The following is a 15,340-nucleotide window of genomic DNA, read 5'->3' as shown; positions in this document are numbered from 1 at the left end:
AATAATTTCAGAGCACTCATAATTGTTAGTTTTGAAAACTTAAATGGTTTAAGACAATAAGTTTCATCAAACGGTTTGAGTTAGCTTAACTTGTCCGGTTTTTAAGGCAATCAGTTCACTCAAACGGCCAGAGTTACTTTAACTTGTTGGGTTTTACAGTGTCACTTTCTCTAATCATTACACAGCACATAAGATTTTCAATCAATAACAATCATGTATTCAATCTAATTACAATTGTTTGTTTATTCATTTATTTATTTTAAACCTTAAAGTTACAATGTTTACAATATTTAATACATTTTACAATATTCATTAATATGTGCTTCACCTAGGGCTAATATATTTTTCACATTCAGTACCATGTTATTTTCAGAATGCAAATTACACTGAAACACTAAAGTGCTGATGGCATCAGCAGAGAAGTTTTAAAATGAGATCATGCTTTTTAAAGCTGTAAAATTACATGCACAAAAGCAGCTAGAGTTCAAGCTGGTAGTTATTATTACAGCTGTCAAAAATGGCAGAGCAGTGGTTTGCTCAGGAAAAACATTCACAGTACTCTACAGTTAACCTGACAGCTTAGCCATTCATAGTGTTGCTGTTTTACCGGGTGGTCAAAACTTAACAAGAAGCTATTCACAGAACTCACACTGACAGATATGTTACACACAATCAATTAATTCTTCAAGATGGTAAAGATAAAAAAATGCTTATAGTTTGGCTAATGTTTAAACCAGTGTTTGTAATGATTTTTTTTAAACTGTTTTTATTACACTAGCTTATAATGACAAAAAATACAAAAATGTTCATCATGAAGGCTTAAGTTTTCTGAGTGTTTTTTGTATTATGACACCTCCTAGTGGTAATATTTGGGCACTTTTGATCCCTTGGAAAAAATCATAAAAATCACAATATCCTATCTTTACAGCAAATAAATAAATAAATAAAACATTAAAAAAATGTAATGTTAAATATTAATGACACACAACAAGGATATGGTGACAAATCACAGGTTTGTTTGTTTGTTTATTTCGTTTATTTATACAGGGACAATGCACAACAAAAGTGTTGTGCCAGAGTTAGCTATAAAGCTAATTTGCATCTGCATTCACATTACAGGCCACATTACACAATTAATTTATCCTACAATAAAGAGAAGGTGTGCACTCTGAAACAATGGTGTGAGGAGAACCACCTCTCGTTCATTATCAACAGACCAGGGAGCTGCTGGTGGATTTCAGGAGACAGGAAAGAGAACATACCCCATCACTATTGGGCAGGACAGCTGTGGAGGGGGTCAACAGCTTAAGTTCCTTGATGTTCACATCTCTGAGTATCTCACATGGTCTGCTCACACAGATGCAGAGCTGAAGAAGGCACATCAGCACCTCTTTTTCCTCAGGCACCTGAGGAAGTTTGGAATAAGCCCCAACATCCTCAGATCATTCTACACCTGCACTATGGAGAGCATCTTGACTGGCTGCATCACATGCCTGGTTTGGGAAAACTGCACCTCTCGCAGCCGTAAAGCTCTGCAGAGGGTTGTGCGAACTGCCTGCCACACTGTAGGAGGTTATCTACACTTTGAACACTGACCATCAGTGACTCCAGCCACCCGTGCCACAGACTGCTGTTTCTGATGCCTTCAGGCAGACAATTCCACAGCAAACAGTCCTGCATGAGCCCACTGAGGGAAGGCTTTTTCCCTCAGGTTCTCAGGCTACTGAGCACCCATAACTGATATGCCCCACTATATCCTCAACACTAATACACTCAATACACTCAAAAAAGATACTTTAAACTAACTTAATCAATTATGGACAGTGGTTCCACATAACAGAAACATGTTATCTCTACTTAAATACATAATGTATGAAGAACTAAACTGAATTGAGTAAACTTAAAATACCATGTCCAAATAACTTGAATCAATCACGTTCATCCTAGCTACAGTATTTGAGTGAAGATAACATGTTTCCATTATATGGAACCACTGTCCATAAATTGATTTATTTGAAGGTAAGATATTTTTTGATGCAGCTGCTATTTATACTGTAACACATACTAACAAGCTAAATATAGCTCTTATTGTTACTGTTACATTCCAGAGGGTTATTGGATGGTTGTTTGTCTGCTGCTCTTTTTTTCAGGTCCTTAGTGGTTCCATCCATTGCTTGCCGCTCTTGATTGGTTGGCTCATGTTCCATTGTGTTAAACTATCCCGTCACTCCATTCTCCTGATTGGCTGCTGCACATCTCAGTACTTCAAGCAATCCTGTTACTCCATTCTTCTTATTGGACAATAATCTGTTTCAGTGCACCGTCCTTAACCAATCCCCATTCTCCAGCTGGCTTTTAAGAAGCTGTTTCAGGAATTAGAGTCAGTCTTGAGACTCACTTTGCTCTGGCTACACTTTGCTTTTGTCAGTCAACATGTTGGTGATATTCATGACTGAGAGACTGGTGTAGGGAAGTAAGCCACGTGGTATACATATCAACATGTAGGTAACTTGCTGTCTAGAGATACACTAGGTAAGATGGTGCGTGCCAACCTATGTATCCCTTTCGATTTAGATAGTGTAGCCAGTTACATTTACATTTATTCATTTAGCTGATGCTTTTATCCAAAGCGACGTACAATTGCTATATATGTCAGAGGTCACACGCCTCTGGAGCAACTAGGGGTTAAGTGTCTTGCTCAGGGACACATTGGTGTCTCACAGTGGATTCGAACCCGGGTCTCTCACACCAAAGGCATGTGTCTTATCCGCTGCACCATCAGTTAGGGTGTTGTGCTCAGATTTATTTCTCCCCCTTTTATTTTTAGATCAGACTAGATGGGGGGGGGGGGGGAATATTGTGATTAGTTAGACTGGGTTGGTTTTTTTTTTTTGGTTTATTTTCAGCCGCACCCATAGCCAGTCTTTCTATTAGTGCCTGACTTTAAACAATTATTTTCACTTGTAAATATTCATTTTGATACCACTTCTTTTTGTACTTTATGTAAATAAACACATCTTGCTGATAAAGTATTTAGTAGTCATCACTTTGGTTGAAATCAGTGCTGAGAAGTGAACTTGCCAATATCTTACAAATTCAAGTGTGCGACCCATATACCCCTAGACCATCAAGGGTCGTAACATTTTTGGGGGCTCGTCCGGGATCTTAAAGGTCCCGATATTTTTTTTTGGACACTGGTATCGTTGTGCTCAGCACGATTGGCAAAGTGATTTCATTGGTAGTGGACGTTGTCTATTGCTTAAGGCAAATTAGTTCTGTATGTTGGTTTTGGATCAGGTATGGCGTTATTCAATTTGGACTCATTTATCCAGAACCCAACTCCTGGGGAATTTGATAAATATCGCAAAGATGATTTAATTCAAATTGCTGAACATTTTCAGATTCTAGTGAATAAGCAAAATCTTAAAAGAGAAATCCGGCAAGTTATTTATGATCGGTTGGTCGAATTGGGGATTTTTGCTGTGGATAGTGTAGCTCCAGAAGATCCTCTCGGTGTGACTGAAAGGCCGTGCGGTCCTGGATGGGCAGGGCTGAATGGTGATGTAGCTAAGGGGGAGATGGAGGTTGAACCCAAGGTTGTGTTACCGCCCTTTGATCCCATATCACCTGCCTCGACTGTTTCAATGGGAGATGGCAGACTTAAGTTACGTCTAGCCAAATTACAGTATGAGGCTCAGGAAAAAGCACGTGCCCACCAAGCTGAGTTGGAGTTGCGATTTAAGATTCGACAACTGGAGATAGAAGCGGATAAGCAGGTCAAGCTGCGACAGCTAGACATAGAGGCTGCTAAAGCTGCACGCCTGGCTTCTCCTATCCCTGATACAGGTACATCCACAGCTGCACCAGTGAGTGCACCAGTTGCTTCGCCCAATTCGCACCATACTGACATAAGTAAGTACATTTCACTTGTTCCAAATTTTCGTGAAGACAAAGTTGACTCCTACTTTCAAGTATTCGAACGTATTGCGTCGACCCTCCATTGACCATCCGAAATATGGATATTGCTATTGCAGTGTAATCTGTCTGGCAAGGCCCAGGAGATCTGTTCTGCACTTTCAGTTGAGGAAAGCTTAGATTATGATACTGTGAAGTCGGCAATATTAAGGGGTTATGAACTGGTGCCTGAAGCATATAGACAACGTTTTAGGAACCATAAGAAGGGTATGCAACAGACCTACGTAGAGTTTGCTCGAGAGAAGAGCTTGTTATTTGACAAATGGTGTACTGCCACTAAGACAATGGATTTTGGTGAGTTACGTGAACTTATTCTACTGGAAGAATTCAAGAATTGTTTGCCTGAGCGTATTGTAGTACATCTGAATGAACAAAAAGTAAATTCTGTGTCCCAAGCTGCTATACATGCAGATGAGTTCATGCTTACGCATAAACCGGTGTTCTCTTTAGCTCGCTCTGGAACATTTACAGCGTCTCGTCCTAAAACAGTGGTATCTGTGAATTCGTCAGCTCATTCCTCTCCTCCCCGTGCTCCGGCTAAGACAGAGCAAGGAAAGGAGATGAGAGAATGTTACTATTGTCATAAAGTTGGTCACTTGATTGCAGATTGTCGTGCTCTTAAAAGTAAACATGCACGACCCACAAGTGTTGGTTTAATTCAGTCAACAGCCTCGAACAGCCTCCTACCATTATTTCTAGAGAAACAGGTCGTTGATGCAAGTTATCGTCCATTCATTTTTAATGGGGTAGTCTCTACAACTGGTAACCCCGCAGATCAGAAACCAATCCAGATACTCCGTGATACGGGTGCGCCCACTCTGTGTTGATCGCTGATGTGCTTGTTTTGAATGAACAGACTTCGTGTGGTACAAGCATTCTCATGCAGGGGATTGAGATGGGCATTGTTAAAGCCCCTGTACATAAAATCCACTTAGAGTGTGAGCTTGTGAATTGTGTGGTGTCAGTAGCTGTGCTTCCGGACTTGTCAATTAAAGGGGTGTCTTTTATCCTCGGGAATGATATTGCTGGGGGTAAAGTGATGCCATCATTAGAGGTTTTTGATGATAAACCCGTGTCCGCTGTAGATGATGAGTTGTCCATCACTTATCCTGACACTTTTCCTGCATGTGTTGTGACTCGTTCTCAGGCCAAGCAGCTGGATAATGAGGAGTTTACTCTTGAGAATACATTTATGCATACCGACGAACCCTTGCTAATTAGAACTAAGAGTGTGGAGGAACCTTGTGTTCTTGAAATAGATCACAATAATTTTCAGAAGCTTAATTTAAACATGACTCGTGAGCAGATAATTGTCGCACAGGAAAAGGATGAGACGTTAAAAAGGTGTTTTGATGCTGTACTTTCCCAGGAACAGTTAAAACAGCAACCCACAGGTTATTTCGTTGAGAATTCAATGTTGATGCGTAAGTGGAGTTCTACACGCGAACAGGGAGCTGATTGGAATACCGTGTACCAAGTGGTCATTCCTTCTGTATACCGACCTCATGTACTGTCACTTGCACATGACCATGTCCTGTCCGGTCACCTAGGAATCACCAAGACTTATCGCAGAATTCTGAGATATTTCTTTTGGCCTGGTTTGAAACGAGATGTTGCCAGATACTGCCGGACCTGTCAGACGTGCCAGTGCAGTGGTAAACCAAATCCGGTAATCCTGAATGCTCCCCTTACTCCAATACCCATTGTGCATGAACCATTTGAACGTGTAATTATTGACTGTGTTGGCCCATTGCCAAGGTCAAAAACCGGTAATCAGTTTCTCCTAACTATTATGTGTGCGACTACTCATTTTCCTGAAGCTGTCCCGCTCCGTAAAATAACTGCGCCTACAATCATTAAAGCCCTTATGAAGTTTTTTGCAACATTCGGTCTTCCTAAGGTCATCCAGAGTGATCAGGGTACAAATTTTATGTCGAGGGTGTTCAAACAGGTGGTAAAGAATCTTGCAATTCAACACAGGGTCTCTAGCGCTTACCATCCTGAAAGCCAGGGAGCCCTTGAGCGTTTCCACCAGACATTAAAGTCTATGTTACGCAAATATTGCCTAGATACGGGCAGGGATTGGGATGAAGGGGTTCCTCTTATGCTGTTTGCTGTACGAGAGGCAGTACAAGAGTCCCTTGGTTTCAGTCCAGCCGAGCTCATGTTTGGACATACTGTACGTGGCCCGTTAAAGGTGTTGAGGGAGAACATTCTGGCTTCAGAGTCAGAGAGCAAAACGAATGTGCTGCAGTACGTCAGCAGGTTTCGGGAGCGGTTGCGTAAGGCTTGCTCCATGGCGCGTCAAATGTTGACCGCAGCTCAAAAGACTATGAAACACAGATATGACAAGAAGGCAGTAGTTCGTGAGTTTAAAACCGGAGACCAGGTACTAGTTTTGTTACCCATCGTTGGGTCCGCTTTGTCTGCGAGATTTGCTGGTCCATATATAATTGAGAAAAAATTGAGTGACACTGATTATGTTATTCGCACACCTGAAAGACGTCGAAAAACAAGGATTTGCCATATTAACATGTTAAAAGCCTACCACCCCCGCCAGTCTCACCCTGAACAAGAGGAAACGACAGTGAAACCTGCCGTTGCCCCTGTTGTGCTTGTTGCTCTTGGGACTGGAGGTTCAGAGACTGACGAGGATGGTTTAATCTTGCGTAATGCTCCGCAACAGTGTGCTTTATTGCCCAATTCAGAAAAATTACGAGAGTTGCCTACATTATTGAGTCATCTGTCTAACTCCCAAAAAGAAGATATTGAGCGATTGGTTAGAATGTATCCAAATCTTTTTGGCGATACCCCGAGTCAAACTACAGTAATACAACATGATATTGATGTGAACAATGCTGCTCCAATTAAACAGCATCCCTACCGCGCAAATGCTGTGAAAAGGGAGCTGATGAGAAAAGAGGTAAAATATCTCTGTGAAAATGGTCTTGCAGTACAAAGCTGCAGTCCATGGAGCTCGCCTTGCTTACTTGTTCCCAAATCTGATGGCTCCTTTCGTTTTTGCACTGATTACCGTAAGGTCAATGCCGTGACAGTGCCCGATAGTTATCCGTTACCGCGGATGGAAGATTGTATTGACAATTTAGGTGCCGCTCTGTTTGTAACCAAATTGGACTTGCTAAAAGGTTATTGGCAAGTGCCTTTGACACCTCGTGCCTCTGACATATCTGCATTTGTTACCCCAGATCACTTTATGCAGTACCAAGTTATGGCTTTTGGGCTTCGCAATGCGCCTGCAACGTTTCAACGTTTGGTTGCTACTGTACTGGCGGGTGTGCCTGGGTGTAATGCATATTTGGACGATTTGGTGATCTATTCAACTAATTGACCGGAGCATATGTCCCAGTTGAATTCTGTGTTTGAACGGTTATCAAAAGCAAATTTAACGTTAAACCTTGCGAAATGTGATTTTGCTAAGGCAACTATTACATATCTTGGAAAACAGGTTGGGCAGGGACAAGTCCGTCCAGTTGCTGCTAAAGTCTCAGCCATCTCAGATTTTCCTGTTCCTACTACCCGGCGTCAGTTGAGGCAATTCTTGGGGATGGCCGGATACTATCGTGGATTTTGTAGAAACTTCTCAAGTGTTGCAAGTCCTCTTACAAGTTTGTTGAGCCCCTCGCAACAGTTTAAGTGGTCTTTGGAATGCCAACATGCATTTGACAGTGTGAAAGCACTGTTGTGCAGCGCTCCGGTACTCGCAACACCAAATTTTGATCGCCCATTTAAGTTGGAGGTTGATACTAGTGCTGTGGGGGCTGGGGCAGTCCTATTGCAGGAGGATGCAGATGGAATTGACCACCCGATTTGTTATTTTTCTCGCAAATTTGATAAGCACCAATTTAATTACTCCACTATCGAAAAGGAGGCTCTTGCATTACTTATGGCACTTCAAAATTTTGAAGTGTATGTGGGTTCTAGTTCGCTCCCTATTGTCGTCTATACTGACCATAACCCACTTGTTTTCCTGTTAAGAATGTATAATCAGAACCAGAGGCTGATGCGCTGGTCTCTGATTGTACAAAATTATAACCTAGAGATTCAGCATAAGAAAGGAACAGACAACATTGTAGCTGACACCTTGTCTCGATCTGACATGTAAGTTTTTTTTTTTCTCCCCTCTTACTTGCTATTTGAATGAATTTGTGTGAGTTATTGTTTCATGTTATCTTGATTTTGTTTTGTTTTTTTTATTTTACAAACATGTTTAAAAAAAAATGTTTGTTCTTAAGAGTAAAGCTGAAGTACATGAAAAATGTTAATTTCTCATGAAATGAAATGTTATTTGCAATGCAGAAGACAGATTTTCATGTGTTAAGGTCTCTGCACACTGAGTCCGAAATTTTCGCATGCGTTTTTTCGCATTCGCAATCTTAAAAATTCGTCACGCACAGAGACCTTGCACACTGAGTCCGATGCGTTTTAATTAATCCGTTGCGAAAAAAAATCGCAAACCTATACAAAATGTCTTTAAGTAGTGAGGATGATTTTGTTGTCCTCTCTCTTTTTAAAAAAAGAAAAAGAAAAAGGAAATATTGGGTCCATCCAATCCTTAAATTGCGCAGAGAGGAAGGTTCCACCTCCTTATCAAAAAGCTGCGGGATTATCTCGAGAGATTCAAAGTTTATTGCAGGATGTCAATGCCTCAGTTTGATACTTTGCAAGCAATACTGAATCCACATAATAAAAAGACCACCAATTTATCCTGAACAGAGACTGTCTTAGGTATAGAGACACACACACACCAAACTGCGGCATCGGAAAGGTGCGCGCCAGGCATAAAAAATAGGCTACAGCAGTTCTTTAGATTCTGTATTCCGCAATTTGTTTGTCATAAAGTGCGCTGTGCTGCAAGACGAAGTGTATTAATTTGTCTGACACTATTTTGGATTTTGGCTTTCGCTTGTACGGTGGCTCTGAATTGTCAAAACACCTTCTCAAAGCATCTCAAAATGCTTTATACGGATGCGAATAACGCAAAAAATCGAACCCGATCCGATTTTTTTTTTGACGGACGAAAATTTCGGAGGCAGTGTGCAAACGTGATTGACAAAACGTGAGGTCGTATTTATTTTTCAACGTGCGAAAATTTCGGACGAAAAATTCGGACTCAGTGTGCAATGGCCTTTAGAGTTTTTTTGCAGACCAAGTCATGTTAGAGCTTCAATGCACCAAATCACTAGTTTAGAGCTTCTAAGAACACTAGTGCTGTGTTTAGTGCAACTAAGCGTTATTAGAGTATTTTAAAAAGACCAATTTAATTAGACGAATTTAATCGATGTAGTAATTTTAAGAAATGTAGGAAGGAAGTAATCTTAGTAAGAAAAGGATGGTTTTTTTATTTATTTGTTTTTTTCCCCCTCCTTCTCTCTATGCGTGGATTATTTATTTCCTTCTATATCACTGCCTCACACTCCATCCCAGTAGGTGGCGGAAATGCACCAAAGCTGGTTTGCCAACCGCCATTAAGTTCAAAGAAGAAGAAGCCTGTGACGTGTCATGTCCGGCTCCTCCCCTGCCTGTTGTTGACAGTAGCTGCAGGTATGTGCTGTTAGCATGTAGCAGTTTTGTTTCTAGCTGTTGTGTGTGTGGCATTAATGATTCGTCCTTCCCCTCCTTGCTTCCTTCGGCTTGTTTCTTAAGTGGATTCTAAGACTGCTCACCTCTCAGGTATGTGCGAATCGTTCCGTGGAAGGCAGATTGTTTAGCTTCACTCGGGATTGGCTGATGTTTGGTGTTATGTGCAGTATCCCAGTTAAACTATGGTTTATATGAATGCTGTACCTGTGAAGGGATAAGAGCCCATTGCCCTTTCCGGTACGTGTCGTCGTTCATGTAGTTATGAGCTGAGAATTTTAGCAGATGATGTATAAATCTTAGTAATTGTTTTGTTTGTGTTTGTCTCAGGATCCTCTCTCGTTCGTGGCGATTGGTTTCTCTGCCGTCGTTATAGTTACAGCTTTGCTTCTCTGCTGCCAGAACGCCGTTACTTCACTAATATGGGATTGTTGCTGTCTGGTTTCATTGGTTTAAAATTAGTTTTATTTGGGGTTGACACTCACTGATTTTTGGAACAGGAGCATGAAACTGTTTGCTCCGTGCAGCTGGTCTCCCCTGTTGTTTGAATTGAGTTAATTTAGTTTTTTTCTTTTCTTTATTGTTTGAATATTTCTATATTGTTTGTGATTCTGATTTGTGACTGCTTGTTCATTATTATTATTATTATTGTTTGTTTCATTACTATACTGTGACAATCAAACTGTGGTTTATTGTAATTTATGTTGTGAAGTTTTTGATTTCCTTTCAGAAGCTGGGGTCCCACGGGTGAGGGATCTCTTGTGGTGGTGCTCATCCAACGTGAACCTCAGCCCTATAAGTTTGTGTAGTTTTTTTTTTGGAGTTGTGTAAATCTTAGTTACGTAAGGTGTTGTGTATTTTTTTTTTGTTGTTTATTTGAAACCGTGGTCAGCCATGCACCTTTAATAAGCCGTCAGATACTGCCTTGTACAGCAGGCACTATTGTAATGTGACTTTGTTCTTTCTTTAAATTTTAACTTTGTATTAATAAAACTCTGTACTTTTTATGATATCCACGTTTCTGCCTACCTTATTAAGAGTCGAACCTGTGTAACCTAATCACCATCTTTTTAGGTGTCAGTCATATTTCCCTGAGTGAAATTCCCAAGGGTGGCGTAGTCAATTTCTGGTGTTTGAAACCTGTACCCCTCCGCCACACAACATTTACAGAAGAGGGATGGAACTGTCTAGCTCACTGGTGTTGGTTTTAGTGTTGGCTGTGTTGATGTTGGTCTGGTTAAAGAGGAAGGAGAATGGACCTTCTTTGCCCCCGGGGCCACTGGCACTGCCACTGATTGGCAACTTGCCAATCATCGACAAGCGTGCACCCTTTAAAAGCTTTATGCAGGTAAAAAAGGTAGCAGGACTATGTATTTCTGAATGTTATGCTTCAAATATAAGCGTGTAAATGACATCTTATTGAAAGGTTGTTGCGTTTTGGTCTTGTGCAGATGTTTACCAGTGCAACATAGCAGAGTTGTCTTTGGTGGATTTAAGCTGTGCCACAGAGAGATTTCATTGTTCTTTGTGGAACATTGGTTTTAGAGTAGCAAATTACACATGTTCTGAAATGCTCAAACACTTGCTGAGTTTGCACTGGTGGGTGATGGTAAACCGTATTCTCCCAAACAGTTGAGCAAAACCTATGGGTCTGTGATGACTGTGTACCTCGGGCCTCAGAGAGTGGTGGTTCTGGTCGGTTATGATACAGTGAAAGAGGCTTTAGTGGACCAGGCAGAGCACTTTACAGGCCGAGCACCCATTCCCTTTCTGATCAAAGTTCTGAGAGGCTACGGTGAGATTAATGTTCGTTTGTGTCAAAGACTGATGTTGTCAGTCTAATGGAGTTCATTCTAAATTGATACCTCTTACATGTTCGCAGGTTTGGCCATCAGTAATGGAGATCGCTGGCGTCAACTGAGGCGGTTCACTCTCACCACACTGAGGGATTTCGGAATGGGACGCAAACGAATGGAAGAGTGGATTCAAGAAGAGAGCAGACATTTGCTGAAGAGCTTTGAGGAAACCAAATGTGAGAGGAGAGCATTTGACATTTCCACCTCATGAGTTCATTATTACTGCGGTGATACACATTCTGCACTTACAGCTGTCAGATTTGTGTGATAATTTATATATGTATATATATATATATATATATAATAATTTCTTTTTTTTTCCCTCCTCCAGCAACACCAGTTGACCCAGCCTTCTTCCTGAGCCGGGCGGTGTCCAACGTGATCTGTTCACTAGTGTTTGGCCAGCGCTTTGAATATGAAGACAAAAACTTCCTGCACTTGCTCCAGATCATCTCCAGGCTCCTGCGCTTTATCAGCAGCCCCCAGGGTCAGGTGAGCAGATGGGACAGTCTGGGGCAGAATATGCAAGCAAAAATATCCTCAAGAAATCCCAAAATATCCTTTTCAGGTTAAAAGGAAATGGGTTGCTAACAGGGCTTCTTATAGGGCTTCTAAAATAAATGAACCGATAAAAGCATGACAGCAAATTGGAATGTACAGGGTGTGACAAAATGGCCAAGACTCACAACTAGCAACTTGGTTGATCTTTAAAGAATGTGAACGTCTCCTTAACTCTTTTTTTTCCAACCCCAACAGCTGTACAACGTCTTTCCTAAACTAATGCAACTCTTGCCTGGTAGACATCATGTAATGTTTAAAGAGATGGAAGACGTCAAAGCCTTCGTCTTGAAAAAAATCAAGGAACATGAGGAAAATTTGGATTTCGGTGACCCAAAGGACTTTATTGACTGCTTTCTTAACAAACACAAACAGGTATCGAAATCAAAATTGAAAACTCTTTGGATGTTCCTCTTTTCTTAGGTCTTTTATTTAAGTTATTATCTGTTGTTCAACGAAGTATACAAGTTCTGTTTCTTTATGTTCTACATCAGGAGAAACACAATCCTGACACAGAATTCCACAAGGATAACATGTTGGGAACCATTTTGAATCTGTTCATAGCTGGTACTGAGACCACCAGCACAACTCTCAGATATGCCCTGATGCTTCTTATCAAGCACCCCCACATACAGGGTATGTTCAAAAGACATGCGTAGGGACTTCAGTGGCCCTCGGTGTTGAAGTGCACACTACAAGACTATGAATCATGGCCCTCAGTCTCATTTTATGTTGCGTAGGTGCACATACAAAACAAGAATATAGATAAGTGTCTATATAGAGTAAGATGTTTATTTTATTTATTGCTCTCTCTCTCTCTCTCTCTCTCTCTCTCTCGCACTTTCACTGTTTGATTAGTTGTTATTCACAATTGCTTTCCTGCTTATGAGGACAGTATGTACACCTGGACTAATCCACCAGATTTCAAATAATTTTGTTCAAGTGAATTTGAAACAAATTGTAGCATCTTTGTTACAAGAGAATTGAAACAGTCATGTGCTGTGATCACTGATTTATTTTCTAAAATATTAAACAAAAATCTTGCATTTGTAGTGTATGTAGTTTTACAGGAATTTTTAGCCAGTTTTATCTGGTGAATTTTTTTTATTGTTATAGTCCATAATTATTGAGGATATATAAGAATAGCAATGACATTGATATATTTCAGAGCAAATGCAGAGGGAGATTGACAGAGTTATTGGACAGAACAGAATCCCTACAATGGATGACAGGAAGTCTCTCCCCTTCACTGATGCGGTGATTCATGAAGTACAGCGCTATCTGGACCTTGTCCCACTAAATGTTCCCCATTATGCCACACATGACATCTCATTTAGAGGTTATATAATACCAAAGGTAAGATTGAATACATACAGTGGTCAATGAGATTACTAGATTATATTGTCCTACAATGGCAACTGTTACAAAATGCCCCAAAATATTTCCTAAATATCTCTTTTCAATGCATTGTGCTCAATCTGGTTATTTTGTGTACATTTAAATGGATTTTCATTTAAATGTCCCCCCCCCCCTCCCCAGGACACAGTAATTATTCCCATGTTGCACTCTGTCCTAAGGGATGAGGGACAGTGGGAAACCCCTTGGACGTTTAACCCAGAACACTTTCTGGATGACAACGGCAACTTTAAAAAGAATCCAGCATTTATCCCCTTTTCTGCAGGTAATTTTTTTTTTTTTTTTTTTATAAATAGCATAATGAGAGATTTACAAGCAATATTTTAAAGGCCAGTCAACACTAAATCAAGTATAGGATTTTCAGCACAGCACCTTGTTTAAGCAGACATTGTTTAATTACAGGACAGCCCCCTAACATAAGCTTCAAATTGAGGTACTATAACTTTTAGCATGAATAGAATTAATGATCATGATCTTTTATTCTGTTTTGTATATTTGCAGGTAAACGCTCTTGTGTGGGTGAGTCTTTGGCTCGTATGGAGCTCTTTCTGTTCATCGTCTCGCTGCTTCAGAAATTCAGCTTTAGCAGTCCAAACGGTCCAGATGGAGTAGACACCAGTCCTGAACTCAGCAGCTTTGGCAACATGCCTCGATTCTATGATCTTATTGCATGCCCCCGCTAAGCAACACAGATATTGCGCCTTGTCTCATTTTACAAAAATGTGGATGAAAAATCTTTCTTTGAAGACTCCCATTAATGCCATAGTCACATTAATAATCATAGCCTTTGACCAAATCAGAGCACCAAGTACTACTTAATAACCAAGTCTCTTAGAGCACAAGATTAAGAAGATTGAAGAAGCATTGAAAATTTATAAGGCAGTCCCCAAGCAAAATTTCAGGCAACCTGTCTTTGGGTCATCCTGCATTGCCAGGGAAAGCGAAATTGATTTTCTGCTGTGAATGAAATGTGTTGTAAATAGAAACTTGTCTTACCTTGTCTAAAAGTGAATTAGAGAGACTGATTCCTGCCAAATAATATATCTCTGCATAAACTCACACCGTAAACAAGTCATTTACTCAGTTGGTCACTTACTGAATTTGAAAACCATTGACAGATAATTCACACTTTACTTTTATTTGTCCATTATTATATTGACGTTCCAAACTATACTAAGATGTAATTGTTCAAATATTTGACACTTCAAATTGATCAAATAAATAAAACTAATCAATTTGTCTAAATTTACTTGTCATTCCATGGTTCTTTAATTATTCTCTGATGGAACAGACTTCTCCACCAAACTGATGGAAAACAATTTGTTGCACTATGTCCAAATGCATGAAACATGAGTATCACGGCAGGTCAGGCAAAATGAGGAGAGGCAAGCTTATTGCAGCACTTTATTACAAACAAAACAAATGAACAGAATCAAACAATGATTGATACGGGGCTTGATATACACCGGAATAATGAGACCTCGACAAGAAATAAGTGGGACTCATCAAAACAGGAAGGATGTGCAAACAACCCAGACAACAACAGAGTTGGTTCCAAACCTGGCATAAGGCCATTTCACACTGAGCATGAAGCGAAGGCAAATCACCGACAAATGGTGCTTTCACACCGAGCGCTGTTAATCGCCTTCTGCTAATTCTAGGTGGTGCCAACCAACAATGCATTTTTCCTCCGATATGTATCGGGTACATAGATTTAACAATTCCCAATAACACTGCTCAATAGTGTGTCTGCAACTACGTCACTGTTTGGTCAGTTACCTGGATGCACGGCCATATTGGAGATACATGGATGTAAACAACAGCATGGATTGCACGGTTAATGTACTAAAGATGTTCTATTAATTTATGTCTAAACCATGAATAAAAAACCATGGAAGCTGCTAAATCATATAGAGAAGGACTAAAGCAGGAAAGGG

The 15,340-nt window shown here is 40.4% G+C and overlaps 1 protein-coding gene across 6 annotated transcripts; it reads left to right on the top strand.

Moving 5' to 3' along the window:
- Window positions 1-9,475: 9,475 nt before the first annotated feature.
- Window positions 9,476-14,651, top strand: LOC306866197 (cytochrome P450 2G1-like). Of its 6 annotated transcripts, XM_079411282.1 has the most exons (13): window positions 9,501-9,537; window positions 9,640-9,666; window positions 9,744-9,813; window positions 9,904-10,372; window positions 10,648-10,921; window positions 11,206-11,368; window positions 11,456-11,605; window positions 11,761-11,921; window positions 12,186-12,362; window positions 12,482-12,623; window positions 13,156-13,343; window positions 13,527-13,668; window positions 13,905-14,651. In XM_079411282.1, exons 5-13 carry the CDS (start codon window positions 10,751-10,753, stop codon window positions 14,084-14,086), a joined length of 1,476 nt encoding a protein of 491 aa, XP_079267408.1. In that variant the 5' UTR covers window positions 9,501-9,537; window positions 9,640-9,666; window positions 9,744-9,813; window positions 9,904-10,372; window positions 10,648-10,750; the 3' UTR covers window positions 14,087-14,651. The 6 variants fall into 6 exon arrangements, with proteins under 6 accessions (XP_079267411.1, XP_079267408.1, XP_079267412.1 ...); XM_079411285.1 differs by lacking the exon at window positions 9,744-9,813 and having other exon boundaries at window positions 9,476-9,537; window positions 10,304-10,372; XM_079411284.1 differs by lacking the exon at window positions 9,744-9,813 and having other exon boundaries at window positions 9,536-9,666; window positions 10,304-10,372.
- The last annotated feature ends 689 nt before the right edge of the window (window positions 14,652-15,340 follow it).

This window comes from Barbus barbus (genome assembly GCF_936440315.1).
Source record: "Barbus barbus genome assembly, chromosome: 47".
Classification (NCBI taxonomy): domain Eukaryota; kingdom Metazoa; phylum Chordata; class Actinopteri; order Cypriniformes; family Cyprinidae; genus Barbus; species Barbus barbus.
This window is presented reverse-complemented; position numbering and strand designations above follow the sequence as displayed.